This window comes from Tursiops truncatus, chromosome 1, assembly GCF_011762595.2.
Source record: "Tursiops truncatus isolate mTurTru1 chromosome 1, mTurTru1.mat.Y, whole genome shotgun sequence".
Lineage (NCBI taxonomy): Eukaryota > Metazoa > Chordata > Mammalia > Artiodactyla > Delphinidae > Tursiops > Tursiops truncatus.
In genome coordinates this window covers 71,971,433-71,991,067 of record NC_047034.1, presented here as the reverse complement: position 1 = coordinate 71,991,067, position 19,635 = coordinate 71,971,433, and the positions used below count along the sequence as shown (strand labels likewise).

The window sequence follows — 19,635 nt, the reverse complement described above, 5'->3', positions numbered from 1 at the left end:
ATCTCCCTTGGAATTAACTGACTCTATCACCCCCTTGAATAGTCAGAGCTTCTTTCCAAAATTTGAGTTATGAATTAGCCAATTTCCCATCCAGAGCAAAACCAGTGAGACCAAAATGGTCATGTTTTCCTTTACACAGAATTTTTAAAATTACCTCTTATTTTCAAAGCCTATTTATCATTAGCACGTTCTAGGAAATAGCTAAATCTGCTGAGAACCTTCTTCCACTGCTGTGACCTCACTACTAAAAACAAAAGGCTCTTTCAAAAGAGCTTTGGCACTAAGCCCAGAGAATACGGAATTTACTCTTACCTTTTTTAAGTAAGCAATAGTACAGTTATCTAGCTGAGAATTAAACCTTGTAATGCTTGTTGTACTTAAACTATTCTCTAGCCACCCAATACAGAATAATTAAAGCAAACAAATCTCTATTGCAGAACTTGTCTACCCCTGTTGCTTTAAATACATTGCTGGTGCTGGGCCCTCTGGGGAGAAAAAAGGAACTAGATAATCATAACACACAGAAAAGCCCCATAGTCAAGAGAGTCAAGAGTCATAGTTGAAGAGAACACTAAAAGCACTGGATCAACATCTACTACACAAATAAGCTGTTCCTGGAAAAAAAAGATTCTCATCCTATATTCAATTATGTATTCTAATTTCTCCTTTTCTTTCACTGTATAACCAATATTTGTTAAACTTCTATTATGTACGAAGCATGGGGAAATCAAAGGAGAATAAGAAAGACAAATGATCCTGTGCTCCTAGAGCTTATAATCTGGTGGAGGAGACATTACTAAATGAGTAAACAAATATAGTAATTATAGATTACAGAAAGAAGTAAACAGGGTGCTCTGATACAGACTTGATATAGAGGAAGGAACCCTCTTTTGTAGGATAATCAGCAAAAAAATTTTAAAGAAAATAATATTTAAGCTGGTACTGACATTTAGCTCATCCTCAAAGGATGAGAAGAAATCCACCATGGGAAGTTTGAAGAAGAGCTTTGCAGCCAATGGTAATAATAAGCATAATGATCTTTTGGTTGGAAAGAGTTTGGTATGGTCTAGAATCTGAAAGAAGGCCAGCATGACACACAATACAGTGATTATAAGGGAAATATGGGAAACGACAGAGGCAGAAAAATGAGGTAGTCAGGAACCAGATCATTCCCAAGAGTTGGGGTAAGGAGTTTATAGTTTAATGGTGAACACTGAAAGGTTTTAAGTACGATTTAGTTTAAGTTATAAAATCATTTCCCTTTTTACTGTGTGGAGAGTAGATTGGAAGGGAGCAAGAATGGAAGTGGACAGATCTTTTAGAAAGCTATTGCAATGGCCTGAGCAAAAGATAATAGTGGCATGGACTTGAATAATGACAATGGAATTTGAAGAGAAGTAGGATATATTTCAAGGACGAAAATAACAGAACTTGTAGATGGATTGGATGAGGCCAATCCAGGAAATCCAGGATGCCTTCTAGGTACACTTTACTTACCTGATAAGCTCAACAGTATGATCCTGGAAGGTATTATTATTGAAATGCTAAACAAAGACTTGAATTTTCTCCAAAAATAAATAGAGAGATAAATCTTGATCAATTTTCAAGCATATAAACGATCAGAAAAAGCAGTGGGCCCTTTTCCTTTGATTATTACATATCCACAAATCATCTCCCTTTGAACACAGAAAACACTTGAAACTGAAGTAATGAATAGTTGGGTTTTCCTAGATGATTTACTTAGAGAATCAAATGTTACAGATATAGTGTTTATTGAAACTCCGGTGAATAAGATTTACGTCATTTTGACCCCTAGACGGCAAAAGGGTTTGCAAAATTCTTCAGAGTACCTATAATTAAATGGTAACGACTTGACCCCACTGGAGATGTAGAAATAATAAGAACACAAAGACATTTCACCCAAACTCAAGAAATACCATTTCCTCTCAGTAATATATTGTGTATACTGAGTACTCACCGACATGAATGGGGGCTGGGAATAATCCATATTCATGCTCTCCCGGAGTGTATTCCAGCTTCTCTTTCTTTAATTGGATCAATCGGCTCTTTGGGCTGTGATTCGAAAAGAATGGAAAACAGTGAGAGGCAATGAAATTTCCTCTTGTGGTAAAATAGAAAAAAAAAAAATCACTCTATCGAATATTTGTTTTAGTGGTGATCATTTTGTAATGTATAGAAATATTGAATCACTATGTTGTACCTCTGGAAGTAACATAGTGTTGTAGGTCAATTATACTCAATTTAAGAGAATGCGATACTATTTTGAGTTAAAAATCACCTTTATAAATATAATAAGGAATGAACTTGGCTTCACAGTAATTTATGCAAAAATACTGGGGGGCTTTAATTAATTAAAAAATGTTTATGTAATCCAATTGAGCTATAGATAAGATATCATAAAGTAAGCAAAATTCCAAATTCACAATTTAGAGTGATAATTATTTTAAAGTGTAGCTACAAAAGTATGTTATTTTTCTATAATTCTGATCCCAAACTAGTCATTTCATGTGACTCTTATAAAAAGGGACAAAGAAAATTAACAATAACAAATGGTTTATGTGCATGAACTATTTTGTGTGACTTCTTCTACATGTCAAAAATAGTTGACTTATATACATATCTGGTTTGTAAATAAAATTGTGAATAGGGGAAAAAAAGAGTATTTGTTTTAACAGTGGCTTAAACCTTAAACCCATGTTTTTGGGGGGGAGGGATACTATGTATTTTCGTATATTTTTAAAATCCGAATTTCTGAAATTGTCTTTTAGGAATTATACATAAGATGCATTCTCCAATGCATCTCCAATGCACTAGCATTCTCCAACAGTTTTGCAGAAGGAACCTAAATTTCAGATCTGATCATAATGACTGCCTTATATTTGGTTAGTGATTTATAGTTTATAAAGTACTTTCACACATTATCATTTATGTCACTCCCGTGAAGTAGGTAAGAAATGTTAACTCTAGTTTACAGATTTGAAAACTGATGCTCTACAAAGCTAACTGACTTGCTTTAATTTTTGTAGCTGGCAAGGAGATTCAAGATGAAAACCTTAGTTTCTTGCTAAACTCCTATTCATTTACTATTCTTTTTATTTTAATCCACCATGTCCCATCAGCTTTTACCTCTTCCACTCATCTTACTGGGTCTGCGTTCCTAATGTTTGTTATGAGATCAAAACCTGAAGAGATTTCACAGATACATGAAAGGAAGGGAAAAAAATGGAGGAAAAAGGAAATGAGAAAGAGGAGAGCCTCATTCAGTCGACTCTGATTTTATTTTGGCTTAAAGTTCCAGTAAATAAAGCAAGGTGGATATATTTCTTTCATGAATTATGACATACTGCCTTTCAAAAAACAAGTCTAGTCTATTATATCTTGTAACAAGTAGGTATGTTAATACACACTTTGCAGATGAGAAAATTGAGACCCAAAGAAGTTATTTATAGAATCTTTAGTTCTTATTTGAAGACTGGTTCTTTCTAGTGGATCATTCATTTATTTATTCAACAATTACTGAGCACTCATTAAGTCCAGGCCCTGTTCCAAGTACTAAGAAACAGTGGGGAAAAAGATAGTTTACTTGGGTAGATATACAATAAGGAAATAAGAAAAACTAAGAAAATGAAAAAAAAAACCAACCCAGAAAATAATAAATGCTAGGCAAATAATTAAAATGTGATGAATAACAAGTAATTTGGGAAGGCTTTTCTAAGGAAGTGACATTAAGCTAAAATGTAAATGTTACTGATACTCAGGAGAGGATCTGGGAAATGGAGGAAGATCAGGCAGAGGAAATAGCTGGTATAAGACGAAAGTTTAAATGAGATTGGAGAATTAGAAGAAATGAAAGGAGGCTGAAGCAGTCCAGGTAAAGTTAGAAACTAAGTCATGTAAAAGTTTAAAGGCAGTGGTAAGTAGTTTGGGGGACAGTTACAAAGAAGGAAAGGAAAGATGCTAGACTGTTCTACTTATATCTAAAGACCACTTTTCTCATTTTAAAAACGTGGCCCTCAAAAATGATTGTGAACACAAAGATGAATTTTTTAACCAACTAAAAACTATATTTCTTCATCATCAAAGTCAAATAGATCAAGAAAACAACTGTGTCTAGAACCAAGCACTCAGCATGAAAGAAAATTTGGTCTACACCTTGATTCAAGACATATCCAAACTACTTAAAGAAATAACATAAAAGTTTTCATTTAGCTAACAAAGGAATGGAAGCAAAACTGGTATTTTACCCTGGTGCCAACAGGGTAAGCAAGCATATAGGGGGCAGTAGTCGCGAAAGAAAATATCTGGCACCCTGAAGTGAACAGACATGCAAAATCACAAAAAAATTCAGGGTCACCTGCATAGTTTTACGCCCTCAAATAAATGAAACCTTGAATATATCCTATCAATTACCAACTGATTCCCTAAAAAACTCAAATTTATCCTTGATTTTGCAATGCTGATACCTAAGACGCATGACATCATTATGGATATGATAATCATGTGAGAAACTGTTTTCCTAGTTCTTAGCCAAGTCTGACTTTGGTTCTAATTTAGACATAACCATTTATTTCCCTGTTGGTTACAACAACATGGAAAGCTCTCTCATTGTTTTAAATACTCCATTCTGTGTGAGCTCTGAGGAGTGGTATATTAAGAGAGAGAATTTGGTTGTCTCTGTCAGTTTGTCTTGTAGATTCTGAACATTCCTGGCATTTTCTGTGGTATTCATTTGTGTGCCACTATCAGTTCAAATCACAGGAGAAAATTTTTATACTTGTAGGAATGAAGAGTAGTCATTTCAGATACAAAACTGCCGTAACTTACAGTAGGCTGGACAGTAAAAAAAAAAAAAAAAAAAAAAAAAATTTGCTGTGACAGGTGTTTACTCTAGCCTATGGCTGAAGTTGCAAAAATGAGACTACTAGTGCTATGTTTAAGTGTGTAAATGAAAAAAACTCTTTTGCCTTTATTGTCAAAAGAAGTTAGTTTGCCTTTCACAATGTTCTATTTATAAATGTAACCAATTCAGTATTTGTGGCCAACTTTCTCTCTCTTCGGTAGATTATTAGTTTTAATAATTTATCATTTGGATAAGAGGATATCTAATTAAAACAGGCAAATCCACCATCATATGGGAGAAAAATATATGATTAAGGAAAAATACAAAAAGTTAGTGTTCCTAATAATCATTAATTGGTATTATGCAATTAATGCTATTATGTTTATCTTAAATATTGTCTACAGTCATTTCTTGGCTTTAGGTATTTATCATCGTATTTTCAAACCTTGTCAACTCTAATCTAGGCCCAAAACTCAAATTAATAAAACTATTAAGATGTCTTTTATACTCAAACTATCTTAGAAGTTTCCCAGACAGCTGGTAAGTCACACCAAGGACTTATTCCCACACTTGCTTTTTTTAAATTTATTTTTTTGCCACACTGTGTGGCTTGCAGAACTTCCCTGACCACGGATACAACCTTCGCCCCCTGCAGTGGCAGTGCAGAGTCTTAACCACTGGACCACCAGGGAAGTCCCTGACATTTTTTTATTTTTTAATAAAGTGAATGCTGTTTTTTTAAAAAAATTATTTATTTTTGGCTGCATTGGGTCTTTGCTGCTGTGCATGGGCTTTTCTCTAGTTGTGGCAAGCAGGGGCTACTCTTCCGTGCAGTGCGTGGGCTTCTCACTGTGGTGGCTTCTCTTGTTGTGGAGCACGGGCTCTAGGCGCGTGGGCTTCAGTAGTTATGGCACATCGGCTCAGTACTTGTGGCTCGCGGGCCCTAGAGCGCAGGCTCAGTAGTTGTGGCACACGGGCTTAGTTGCTCCGTGGCATATGGGATCTTCTCGGAGCAAGGATCGAACCCGTGTCCCCTGCACTGGCAGGCGGATTCTTAACCGCTGTGTCACCAAGGAAGTCTCACTGTGTACTTTTAAGACTGGAGAAAAGTACACTAATGTTCCTATACTTGATTGGAACAGTAACTGTCAAAAACTTTATCCTCTTTATCAAGAACTTTTTTTTTTTTCCCTAGGTTTGAAATCCTTGTCAGTTAGTGACAATCATAACATATATTTTACTGGATGCATTAGAAGAGTATGGAGAATTGTCAGTGTCTTACCTTTCTATAATGTTTTCATTCTCTGAGAAATTTTTGGTTAAATCTTTATGACTAAGACTGCTGGAAGAAGTATCAAAAACCCCTCAGTAAATGACAATCTCAGTTATTTTTGACTAATGATACTAGTGGCAATAAGATTATGGGTACAGATTTCCCTGTACGTTATAACTGATAGCATCACCTTAAACAGATACTTGTTAGACTGTAAAAAGGGACAGAGCTAGAATTTCCAGGAAATTTTTAGCCAGGAAACAAATGATTTTGTGAAAGCAGACAGTTTAACTCAAGATCAGCAAAATAAGAATTACCTAGGACTATAAAATTGATTTAACTGTAGTAAATATATTTTAATGAGTGTATAATAAAGACCTTTTCTTTCTTCTTAATCTTTCTATATAACCCTGAAGTTATTAGGTGATCACTGTACACACTGAAATTAAATACTTTTTAACTGGTATACTGTTCCAAAGCCTTAAATTAAGAAAAAAAAATCCTGTAAATGTTCTTAATATAAATTATAAGCCTACAGGAGAACTTAATAAAATTTCTGTTTAAAAAAGAAGATACATGCTGACTGGTCTAACCTAAAAAACTGTTCACAATATTATATATACAGTCACATCTTACCTTATTTTACTGCACTTTGCAGGTACTGTGTTTTTTTTAATTACAAATTGAAAGTTTTGTGGCAACCCTGCTTGGAGCAAGTCTACAGTGCCATTTTTCCAAGGGCATTCTCTCACTTCTTGTCTCTGTGTCACATTTTGGTAATTCTCACAATATTTCAAACTTTTTCTTTATTATTATATTTGTTATGGTGATCTATGATCAGTGATCACTGATGTTACTCTTGTAATTGTTTTGGGGAGGCTCAAACCATGCCCATATAAGACGGTGAACTTAATAAATGCTGTATGTGCTCTGACTGCTCTACCAGCTAGCCAATCCCCACCCACCCCCGTCTCCCACGCCCCCACCCCAAACCCGTCTCTCTCCCTTTCCTCAGGCCTCCCTATCCCCTGAGACACAGCAATACTGAAATTCGGCCAACTAATAACCCTACAGTGGCCTCTAAGAGTTGAAGTGAAAGGAAGAGTCGCACGTCTCTCACTTTAAATCAAAAGCTAGAAATGATTAAGCTTAGTGAGGAAGGCAACGCCTTAAGCCAAGACAGGCCGAAAGCTAGACCTCTTGAGCCAGTTAGCCAAGCTGAGAATGAAAAGGAAAAGTTCTTGAAGGAAATTAAGAGTGCTACTCCAGTGAACACACAAATGATAAGAAAGTAAAACAGCCCTATTGCTGACATGGAGAAAGTCTGAGTGGTCTGGATAGAAGGTCAAACCAGCCACAACATTCCCATAAGCCAAAGTCTAATCCAGAGCAAGGCCCTAACTCTCTTCAGTTCTATGAAGGCTGAGAGATGTGAAGAAGTTGCAGAAGAAAAATTTGAAGCTAGCAGAGGTTGCTTCATGAGGTTTAACATCGAAGTACAAGGCGAAGCAGCGAGTGCTGATGTACAAGCTACAGCAAGTTATCCAGAAGATCTAGCTAAGATCATTAATGAAGGTGGCTACACTAAACAACAGATTTTCAATGTAGATGCTATCTAGGACTTCATATGTAGAGAGAAGTCAGTGCCTGGCTCAAAGGTTCAAAGGACAGGCTGACTCTCTCTTGTTAGAGGCTAATGCAGCCAGTGACTTTAAGTTGAAGCCAGTGCTCATTTACCATTCCAAAAATCCTAGGGTCCTTTCGAATTATGCTAAATCTACTCTGCCTCTGCTCTTTCAAATGGAACAACAAAGCCTGGACGACAGCACATCTGTTGACAAAGCCCACTGTTGAGACCTACTGCTCAGGAAAAAAGATTCCTTTCAAAACATTACTGTTCATTGACAATGCACCTGGTCATCCAAGAGCTCTGATGGAGATGTACAACGAGATTAATGTTGTTTTCATGCCTGCTAGCATAACATCCACTCTGCAGCCCATGGATCAAGGAGTAATTTCCACATTCAAGTCTTATTATTTAAGAAATACATTTCATAAGGCTACAGCTGCCACAGATAATGATTCCTCTGATGGATCTGGGCAAAGGAAATTGAAAACCTTCTGGAAAAGATTCTAGATGCCATTAAGAACATTTGTGGTTCACGGGAGGAGGTCAAAATATCAACATTAACAGGAGTTTGGAAGTCGTTTCCAGCCCTCATGGGTGACTTTGAGGGGTTCAAGACTTCAGTGTAGGAAGTAACTGCAGATGTGGTGGAAATAGCAAGAGAACTAGAAATGGGAGCCTGAAGGTGAGACTGAACTCCTGCACTCTCGTGGTAAAATTTTCACGGATGAGGAGTTGCTTCGTATGGATGAGCAAAGAAAGTGGCTTCTTGAGATGGAATCTACTCCTGGTGAAGACACTGTGAAGATTTTGTTGAAATGGCAACAAAAGATTTACAATATTACATAAACTTAGTTGCTAAGGCAGTGACAGAGTTTGAGAGGATTGACTCCAATTTTGAAAGAAGTTCTGTGGGTAAAATGCTGTCAAAGAGCACTGCATGAGAGAAAAAAAATAAGTACTGCATGCTGCAGAGAAATCATTCATGAAAGGAAGAGTCAAAGATGCAGCAAACTGCACTGCTGCCTTGTCTTGAGAAACTGCCTCAGCCCACCCCAGCCTTCAGCAACCACCACCCTGATCAGTCAGCAGCCATCAACGTCGAGGCAAGGCCCTCTATCAGCAAAAAGATTACAACTCGCTGAAGACTCAGATGACGGTTAGCACTTTTTGGCAATCAAGTGTTTTTTAATTAAGGCATGTACATTGTTTTTTCAGACATAATGCTATTGCACACTTAATAGACTACAGTATAGTGTAAATATATCTTTCACATGCGCTGGGAAACGAAGACCTCCGTGTGACTCCCTTTCTTGCAATATTCACTTTATTGCAGTGGTCTGGTATTGAACCTGCAGTGTCTCTGAGGTATGCCTGTGTACATATAATGTAAACTGCTTTTTATGCTCCTATTTAGAAAAACCCATTTTCCTTCCTATGTGCAAAACACCCAGTTCTTCCCTACTGTGAGTTTCTTTCCTGTGTATCACCTTACTTTTACACAGAACACTTGACTTCTGACACCTTTGGTAATAAAATGTGCGGAAGTTTTTCACTACGTCAACCAATTCTCTTCACACCAGCTAGGTGTCCTAAAATTTAACTCAAGTCTAACACTACCTACCTGGAGACACTGTCAGATCCCACAGGTTAAGGGCTCAGTCTCACAAGTCTGTCTCCACTCTACCTCAGATGTCAACTGAAAATAGTAAGTCCCCAGTTTATCCACAACTTATGTCCTACAAATTGGAGGTCCCCATTACCCCCTCTCTCAGGTCTGATTAATTTGCTATAGCTGTTCACCAGTCACAGAACTCAGGGAAACACTTACTTACGTTTACCAGCTTATTAAAGATTATGATAAAAGATACAGGTGAACATCCAGATGGAAGAGATGCATAGGCAAAGTATGTGGGAAGAGGTGTAGAGTCTCCATTACCTCTCTGGGTTTGTCACTCTCCTTGTACCTCCAATTGTTCACCAACCTGGAAGATCTCTGAATTCTGTACTACTGGGATTTTATAGAGGCTTTCTAACATAGGCATGATCAATTATTAGCTCAAATTTCCAGGCCCTCTCCCTTTTCTGGAGGATGGCAGGATGGGGCTGAAAATTCCAACTTCTAATCATGGCTTGGACTTTCTGATGACCAAGGGCCATCCAGGAGCCCACCCAGAGATGCCTTTTAGAAAAAAAAAGATGCTCATAGTGCTCTTATCACTTAGGAATTTACAAGGGTTTTGGGAGCCCTGTTTCAGGGATAGAGTCAAAGACAAATATTAGAACAAGAGACGCTCCTAAATTTTCCTATCCCTTAGGAAATTATAAGGATTTTAGGAGTCCTGTATCAGAAACTGGGGGCAGAGACCAACAAATAAATTTTCTATTACCTAACAGTTTCTATACTTTTTATGACCATGTAGTTAAATTATGTAGGTTCAGTATGATATATAATTGGATAAAACAAATTTGTAACCATGAAGAATCTTATTTAATTTCATATGACAAGATCACTAATAAGGACAAGATGTACACTTCATAAGCATAAATGATACCTATACAGTCCTCTCAGGAAACTGGTCTGCTATTTATTCTATGGCTTATGGAATCCCATAATTTAAAGGGAGTAAGAAATGTCACTCTTGGCAGGTCGGGAACACTGACAAATATGGGGGTTTTAAAGTAACAGGATTTTCCTACAGGGACTTCCCTGGTGGTCCAGTGGTTAAGAATCCGCATTCCAATTCAGGAGACACGGGTCTGATCCTTGGTCAGGGAACTAAGATCCCACATGCCGCGGGGCAACTAAGCTGGCGCGCCACACCTAGAGAGCCCGTGCACCACAACTACCGAGTCCGTGCGCTCTGGAGTCTGCAGGCCACAACTAGACAGCCCGGGTGCCAAAACTAGACAAGTCCAAGCCCCGCAACGAAGACCCAGCGCAGCCAAATAAAATGAAACAAAATGGGGCTTCCCTGGTGGCGCAGTGGTTGAGAGTCCGCCTGCTGATGCAGGGGACACGGGTTCGTGCCCCGGTCCGGGAAGATCCCACATGCTGCGGAGTAGCTGGGCCTGTGAGCCATGGCCGCTGAGCCTGCGCGTCCGGAGCCTGTGCTCCGCAACGGGAGAGGCCACAACAGTGGGAGGCCCGCGTACCACAAAAAGTAAATAAAAAAAATAAATAAAAAGAAATAAAAAAACGAAATAAAATAAAATAGGATTTTCCTACAGTTATAGGTCTCCCATGTGAAATTTGACAGAGAGTTGGAAGGCTTTTGGTTCCTCATCTTTGTAGATGAGTTGATAAGGGCAATAAAATACTTCTGACAGAAAAGTAAATTAAAACTTTTATAAAGGTTTCCAACCAGTAGCTGATTCTGAACCCTTAGAAACATGTTGCTCTAGTTGCTATAATCATATTACAAGGAGATTTTTGTATATTAATTAATAATATACTGTATATATCAATATATGTAAATAAAACTGGCCTTATTTTACATCAAATTAATGATACTTAATCAGAAATCACTGAACAAATGTATGTGGTAAGAGATATACACCATAACCAAGTTGGATTCATTCCAGAGTCACGAGAATGGTTCAACATACTCAAATCAATCAATGTGATACACCACCTCAACAAAAAGAAAAGATAAAAACCACATGATCAGCTCAATAGATGCAGAAAAAGCATTCAATAAAGTTCAACACCCATTCATGATAAAAACTCTTACCAAACTGGGTACAGAGGGAATATATCAACATAATAAAAGCTATTTATGACAATCCCAGAGTCAATATAATACTCAACAGTGAAAAGCTGAAAGCTTCCCACTAAAATGTGTAACAAGACAAGGATGCCCACTCTTACCACTTCTCTTAACATAGTATTGGAAGTCTTAGCCACAGCAATCAGACAAGAAAAAGAAATAAAAGGTATTCAAATTGGTAAAATTGTCCTTAGATGCAGATGACATGATACTATATACAGAAAATCCTAGGACTTCCCTGGTGGTGCAGTGGTTAAGAATCCGCCTGCCAATGCGGGGGACATGGATTTGAGCCCTGGTCCGGGAAGATCCCAAATGCTGTGGAGCAACTATGCCCATGTGCCACAACTACTGAGCCTGCGCTCTAGAACCTATGAGCCACAACTACTGAGCCAGTGTGCCACATCTATTAAAGCCTGCGTGCCTAGAGCCCATGCTCCGCAGCAAGAGAAGCTACCACAATGAGAAGCTCATGCACTGCAACAAAGAGTAGCCCCTGCTTGCCGCAACTAGAGAAAGCCCGCACACAGCAATGAAGACTCAAAGCAGCCAATAAATAAATAAATAAATTTATATTAAAAAAAAAAAGAAAACCCTAGAGGTTCCACACAAAAACTACTAAAACTGGTAAACGAATTCAGCAAGGTGGAAGGATACAAGAATTTCCAAAATATACAAACAGCTCATACAACGCAGTAACAAAAAACCAAACAACTCAAACGAAAAACGGGCAGAAGACCCAAATAGACATTTTTCCAAAGAAGATATACAGATGGCCAATAGGCAGATAAAAGATGCTTATCACTGCTAATTATTGGAGAAATGCAAATCAAAACTACAATGAGGTACCACCTCACACCAGTCAGAATGGCCATAAATAAAAAGTCTACAAACAATAAATGTTGGGGAGGGTGTGGTGAAAAGGGAACCCTCTTACACTGTTGGTGGGAAGGTAAACTGGTGCAGCTATTATGGAAAACAGTATGGCAGTTCCTTAAAAAACTAAAAACAGAGTTGCCACATGATCTAGCAATCCCACTCCTAGGCATGTATCCATACAAAACTATAATCCAAAAAGATACATGCACCTGCTATGTTCATAGCAGCACCATTGACAATAGCCAAGACATGGAAACAACCTAAAGGTCCACAAACTAAACGTCCACTGACAGATGAAAGGATAAAGATGATATGGTGTGTGTGTGTGTATATCTATCTATCTATCTACCTATCTATCTACACACTATGAAATACTACACTACTCAGCCATAAAAAAGAATGAAATAATGCCATTTGCAGCAACATGGATGCAACTAGAGATTATCATACTAAGTGAGTAAGTCAGAAGGAGAAAGACAAATACAATATGATAATAACTTATATGTGGAATCTAAAATACGACACAAATGAACATATCTAAGTAACACAAACAGACTCACAGACATACAGAACACCCTTGTGGTTGCCAAGGAGGTGGGGGTTGGGGAGGGAAGGATTGAGAGTTTGGGATTAGCAGATGCAAACTAGTATATATAGGATGGATAAACAACAAGGTCCTACTGTATAGCACAGGGGACAATATTTAATACACTGTGATAAGCCATAATGGAAAAGAATATGAAAAAGTATATATATAACTGAGTCACTTTGCGTACAGCAGAAATTAACACAACTGTGTAAATCAAATGTTTGTATTTCTATAAAATTTTAAAAAATTTATGTGGTAAAATCTCCACCTTAGAGTGGAGACTTAACTACAAAGAGGAACTGCGAAAGTAAAACTGATACCTTGCACAAGAGCCATTTTGGATAAGTTATTGAATCTATAACAACTATTCCCCAATTTTTGCAATGCTGATGTCTGAGGAGATGTAATGTTATGATCTCTGTGAATATGATAATCATGTGAGAAAACTGCTAGATTTTCCCACCAAGAACAGACAACTGTATAATTGGTACTCTTATGTATGGGTTTCACTGAAAAACCTATTGCATTTTTCATATGAAGAATACTTAAAAAAGAAAAATTTTATTGGGGTATAGTTGACTTACAATGTTGCGTTAGTTTCAGGTGTACAGCAAAGTGAATCTGTTATATATATATACACACATATCCAATCTTTTTTAGATTCTTTTCCCATATAGGCCATTACAAAGTATTGAGTAGAGTTCTCTGTGCTATACAGTAGGTCCTTATTAGTTATCTATTTTATATATAGTAGTGTGTACGTGTCAATCCCAATCTTCCAATTTATCCCCCTCCTCCCTTACCACCGGGTAGCCATAAGTTTATTTTCTACATCTGTAACTCTATTTCTGTTTTGCAGATAAGTTCACTTGTAGTCTTTTTTTAGATTTCACATATAAGTGATATCATATGATACTGTCTTCCTCTGTCTAACTTACTTCACTTAGTATGACAATCTCTAAGTCCATCCATGTTGCTGTAAATGGCATTGTTTCATTCTTTTTTATGGCTGAGTAATATTCCATTGTATATATGTGCCACATCTTCTTTATCCATTCCTCTGTTGATGGACACTGAGGCTGGCTCCATGTCCTGGCTGTTGTAAAAAAGTGCTGCAGTGCACACTGGGGTGCATGTATCTTCTTTTTTTTTTTTTTTACTTTTTGAATTTTATTTTATTTTTTTATACAGCAGGTTCTTATCAGTCATCAATTTTATACACATCAGTGCATACATGTCAATCCCAATAGCACAATTCATCACACGCCCCGCCCCCGGCGGCTTTCCGCCCTTGGTGTCCATACGTTTGTTCTCTACATATGTGTCTCAACTTCTGCCCTGGAAACCAGTTCATCTGTACAATTTTTCTAGGTGCCACATACATGCGTTAATATACGATATTTGTTTTTCTCTTTCTGAATTACTTCACTCTGTATGACAGTCTCTAGATCCATCTACGTCTCAAAACATGACCCAATTTCATTCCTTTTTATGGCTGAGTAATATTCCATTGGGTATATGTACCACATCTTTTTTATCCATTCATCTGTTGATGGGCATTTAGGTTGCTTCCATGACCTGGCTATTGTAAACAGTGCTGCAGTGAACACTGGGGTGCATGTGTCTTTTTGAATTATGTTTTTCTCTGGGTATATGCCCAGTAGTGGGATTGCTGGATCATATGGTAATTCTATTTTTAGTTTTTTAAGGAACCTCCATACTGTTCTCCATAATGGCTGTATCAATTTACATTCCTACCAACAGTGCAAGAAGGTTCCCTTTCTTCCACACCCTCTCCAGCATTTGTTGTTTGTAAATTTTCTGATGATGCCCATTCTAACCGGTGTGAGGTGATATCTCATTGTAGTTTTGATTTGCATTTCTCTAATAATTAGTGATGTTGAGCAGCTTTTCATGTGCTTCTTGGCCATCTGTATGGCTTCTTTGGAGAAATGTCTATTTAGGTCTTCTGCCCATTTTTGGATTGGGTTGTTTGTTTCTTTAATATTGAGCTGCATGAGCTGTTTATATATTTTGGAGATCAATTGTTTGTCCGTTCATTTGTTTGCAAATATTTTCTCCCATTCTGAGGGTTGTATTTTCGTCTTGTTTATGGTTTCCTTTGCTGTGCAAAAGCTTTTAAGTTTCATTGGGTCCCATTTGTTTATTTTTATTTCCATTACTCTAGGAGGTGGATCAAAAAAGATCTTGCTGTGATTTATGTCAAAGAATGTTCTTCCTATGTTTTCCTCTAAGAGTTTTACAGCATCCAGTCTTAAGTTTCGGTCTCAAATCCATTTTGAATTTATTTTTGTGCATGGTGTTAGGGAGTGTTCTAATTTCATTCTTTTACATGTAGCTGTCCAGTTTTCCCAGCACCACTTATTGAAGAAACTGTCTTTTCTCCATTGTATACCCTTGCCTCCTTTGTCATAGATTAGTTGACCATAGGTGCATGGGTTTATCTCTGGGCTTTCTATCTTGTTCCATTGATCTATGTTTCTGCTTTTGTGCCAGTACCATATTGTCTTGATTAATGTAGCTTTATAGTATAGTCTGAAGTCAGGGAGTCTGATTCCTCCAGCTCTGTTTTTTTCCCTCAAGACTGCTTTAGCTATTCGGGGTCTTTTGTGTCTCCATAAAATTTTAAGATTTTTTGTTCTACCTCTGTAAAAAAAGCCATTGGTAATTTGATAGGGATTGCACTGAATCTGTAGATTGCTCTGGGTAGTATAGTCATTTTCACAATATTGATTCTTCCAATCCGAGACCATGGTATATCTCTCTGTCTGTTGGTATCATCTTTAATTTCTTTCATCAGTTGTCTTATAGTTTTCTGCATACAGGTCTTTTGTCTCCCTAGGTAGGTTTACTCCTAGGTATTTTATTCCTTTTGTTGCAATGATAAATGGGAGTCTTTCCTTAATTTCTCTTTCAGATTTCTCATCATCAGTGTATAGGAATGCAAGAGATTTCTGTGCACTAATTTGTATCCTGCAACTTTACCGAATTCATTGATTAGCTCTAGTAGTTTTCTGGTGGAATTTTTAGGATTCTCTATGTATAGTATCATGTCATCTGCAAACAGTGACAGTTTTCCTTCTTCTTTTCCAATTTGTATTCATTTCTTTTTCTTTTTTGATTGCCGTGGCTAGGACTTCCAAACCTATGTTGAGTAATAGTGGTGAGAGTGGACATCCTTGTCTTGTTCCTGATCTTAGAGGAAATGCTTTCAGTTTTTCACCATTGAGAATGATGTTTGCTGTGGGTTTGTCATATATGGTCTTTATCATGTTGAGGTAGGTTCCCTCTATGCCAACTTTCTGGAGAGTTTTTATCATAAATGGGTGTTGAATTTTGTCAAAAGCTTTTTCTGCATCTATTGAGATGATAATATGGTTTTTATTCTTCAATTTGTTAACATGGTGTATAACACTGATTGATTTGCATATATTGAAGAATCCTTGCATCTCTGGGATAAATCCCACCTGATCATGGGGTATGATCCTTTTAATGTGTTGCTGGATTCTGTTTGCTAGTATTTTGTTGAGGATTTTTGCATCTATATTCATCAGTGATATCTGGTCTGCAATTTTCTTTTTTTGTAGTATCTTTGTCTGGTTTTGGTATCAGTGTGATGGTGGTCTCACAGAATGAGTTTGGGAGTGTTCCTTCCTCTGCAATTTTTTGGAAGAGTTTGAGAAGGATGGGTGTTAGCTCTTCTCTAAATGTTTGATAGAATTCACCTGTGAAGCCATCTGGTCCTGGACTTTTGTTTGTTGGAAGATTTTTAATCACAGCTTCAATTTCATTACTTGTACTTGGTCTGTTCATATTTTCTATTTCTTCCTGGTTCAGTCTTGGAAGGTTATACCTTTCTAAGAATTTGTCCATTTCTTCTATGTTGTCCATTTTATTGGCATAGAGTTGCTTGTAGTAAGTAGTCTCTTAGGATGCTTTGTATTTCTGCGGTGTCTATTGTAACTTCTCCTTTTTTATTTCTAATTTTATTGATTTGAGTCCTCTCCCTCTTTTTCTTGATGAGTCTGGCTAGTGGTTTATCAATTTTGTTTATCTTCTCAAAGAACAAGCTTTTAGTTTTACTGATCTTTGCAATTGTTTTCTTTGTTTCTATTTCATTTATTTCTGCTCTGATCTTTAAGATTTCTTTCCTTCTGCTAACTTTGGGTTTTGTCTGTTCTTCTTTCTCTAGCTCCTTTAGGTGTAAGGTTAGATTGTTTATTTGAGATTTTTCTTGTTTCTTAAGGTAGGTTTGTATAGCTATAAACTTCCCTCTTAGAACTGCTCTTGCTGCATACCACAGGTTTTGGATTGTTGTGCTTTCATTGTCATTTGTCTCTAGGTATGTTTTGATTTCCTCTTTGATTTCTTCAGTGATCTCTTGGGTTATTTAGTAGTGTATTGTTTAGTCTCCATGTGTTTGTTTTTTATGTTTTTTTCCCTGTAATTCATTTCTAATCTCATAGTGTTGTGGTCAGAAAAGATGCTTGATATGATTTCAATTTTCTTAAATTTACCGAGGCTTGATTTGTGACCCAAGATGTGATCTATCCTGGAGAATCTTCCATGCACACTTGAGAACAAAGTGTAATCTGCTGTTTTTGGATGGAATGTACTATAAATATCAATTAAATCTATGTGGTCTATTGTGCCATTTAAAGCTTGTGTTTCCTTTATAATTTTCTTTCTGGATGATCTGTCCATTGGTGTAAGTGAGGTGTTAAAGTCCTCCACTATTACTGTGTTACTGTTGATTTCCTCTTTTATAGCTCTTAGCCCGTGCCTTATGTATTGAGGTGCTCCTATGTTGGGTGCATATATATTTATAATTGTTGTATCTTCTTCTTGGACTGATCCCTTGATCATTATGTAGTGTCCTTCCTTGTCTCTTGTAACATTCTTTATTTTAAAGTCTATTTTATCTGATATGAGCATTGCTACTCCAGCTTTCTTTTGATTTCCATTTGCATGGAATATCTTTTTCCATCCCCTCACTTTCAGTCTGTATGTGTCCCTAGGTCTGAAGTGGGTCTCTTGTAGACAGAATATATATGGGTCTTGTTTTTGTATCCATTCAGCAAGCCTGTGTCTTTTGGTTGGAGCATTTAATCCATTCACGTTTAAGGTCATTATCGATATGTATGTTCCTATTCCCATTTTCTTAATTGTTTTGGGTTTGTTTTTGTAGGTCCTTTTCTTCTCTTGTGTTTCCCACTTAGAGAAGTTGCTTTAGCATTTGTTGTAGAGCTGGTTTGGTGGTGCTGAATTCTCTTAGCTTTTGCTTGTCTGTAAAGCTTTTGATTTCTCCATCGAATCTGAATGAGATCCTTGCCGGGTAGAGTGATCTCGGTTGTAGGTTCTTCCCTTTCATCACTTTAAGAATATCATTCCACTCCCTTCTGGCTTATAGAGTTTCTGCTGAGAAACCAGCTGTTAACCTTATGGGAGTTCCCTTGTATGTTATTTGTCATTTTTCCCTTGCTTCTTTCTTTGTCTTTAATTTTCGCCAATTTGATTACTATGTGTCTCGGCGTGTTTCTCCTTGGGTTTATCCTATATGGGACTCGCTGTGCTTCCTGGACTTGGGTAGCTATTTCCTTTCCCATGTTAGGGAAGTTTTCGACTATAATCTCTTCAAATATTTTCTCAGGTCCTTTCTCTCTCTCTTCTCCTTCTGTGACCCCTATAATGCGAATGTTGTTGCGTTTAATATTGTCTCAGAGGTCTCTTAGGCTGTCCTCATTTCTTTTCATTCTTTTTTTCTTTATTCTATTCTGCTGCAGTAAATTCCACCATTTTGTCTTTCAGGTCGCTTATCCGTTCTTCTGCCTCAGTTATTCTGCTACTGATTCCTTCTAGTGGAGTTTTTGTTTCAGTTATTGTATTGTTCATCTCTGTTTGTTTGTTCTTTAATTCTTCTAGGTCTTTGTTAAACATTTCTTGCATCTTCTCCATTCTTTTTCCAAGGTCCTGGATCATCTTCACTATCATTATTCTGAATTCTTTTTCTGGAAGGTTGCCCATCTCCACTTCATTTAGTTGTTTTTCTGGGGTTTTATCTTGTTCCTTCATCTGGTACATAGCCCTCTGCCTTTTCATCTTGTCTATCTTCTCGTGAATGTGGTTTTTGTTCCTCAGGCTGCAGGATTGTAGTTCTTCTTGCTTCTGCTGTCTGCCCTCTGGTGGATGAGGCTATCTAAGAGGCTTGTGTAAGTTTCCTGATGGGAGGGACTGGTGGTGGGTGGAGCTGACTGTTGCTCTGGTGGGCAGAGATCAGTAAAACTTTAATCTGCTTGACTGCTGATGGGTGGGGCTGGGCTCCCTCTCTGTTGGTTGTTTGGCCTGAGGCAACCCAACACTGGAGCCTACCTGGGCTCTTTGGTGGGGATAATGACAGACTCTGGGAGGGCTCACGCCAAGAAGTACTTCCCAGAACTTCTGCTGCCAGTGCCCTTGTCCCCAAGGTGAGGCAGAGCCAACCCCTGCCTCTGCAGGAGACCCTCCAACACTAGCAGGTAGGTCTGGTTCAGTCTCCCCTGGGGTCACTGCTCCTTCCCCTGGGTCCCGATGCACACACTACTTTGTGTGTGCTCTTCAAGAGTGGAGTCTCTGTTG

The 19,635-nt window shown here is 37.7% G+C and overlaps 1 protein-coding gene across 3 annotated transcripts in view; it reads right to left on the bottom strand.

The window, feature by feature from the left end:
- Positions 1–19,635, bottom strand: part of ASH1L (ASH1 like histone lysine methyltransferase) — a 213,205-nt gene that overhangs the window by 66,403 nt on the left and 127,167 nt on the right. For all 3 annotated transcript variants that reach the window (XM_019933568.3, XM_073806371.1, XM_019933579.3), the window contains one exon: positions 1,979–2,073. In XM_019933568.3, coding sequence (XP_019789127.1) covers positions 1,979–2,073 — 95 coding nt within the window. The remainder of the gene's footprint in view (positions 1–1,978; positions 2,074–19,635) is intronic.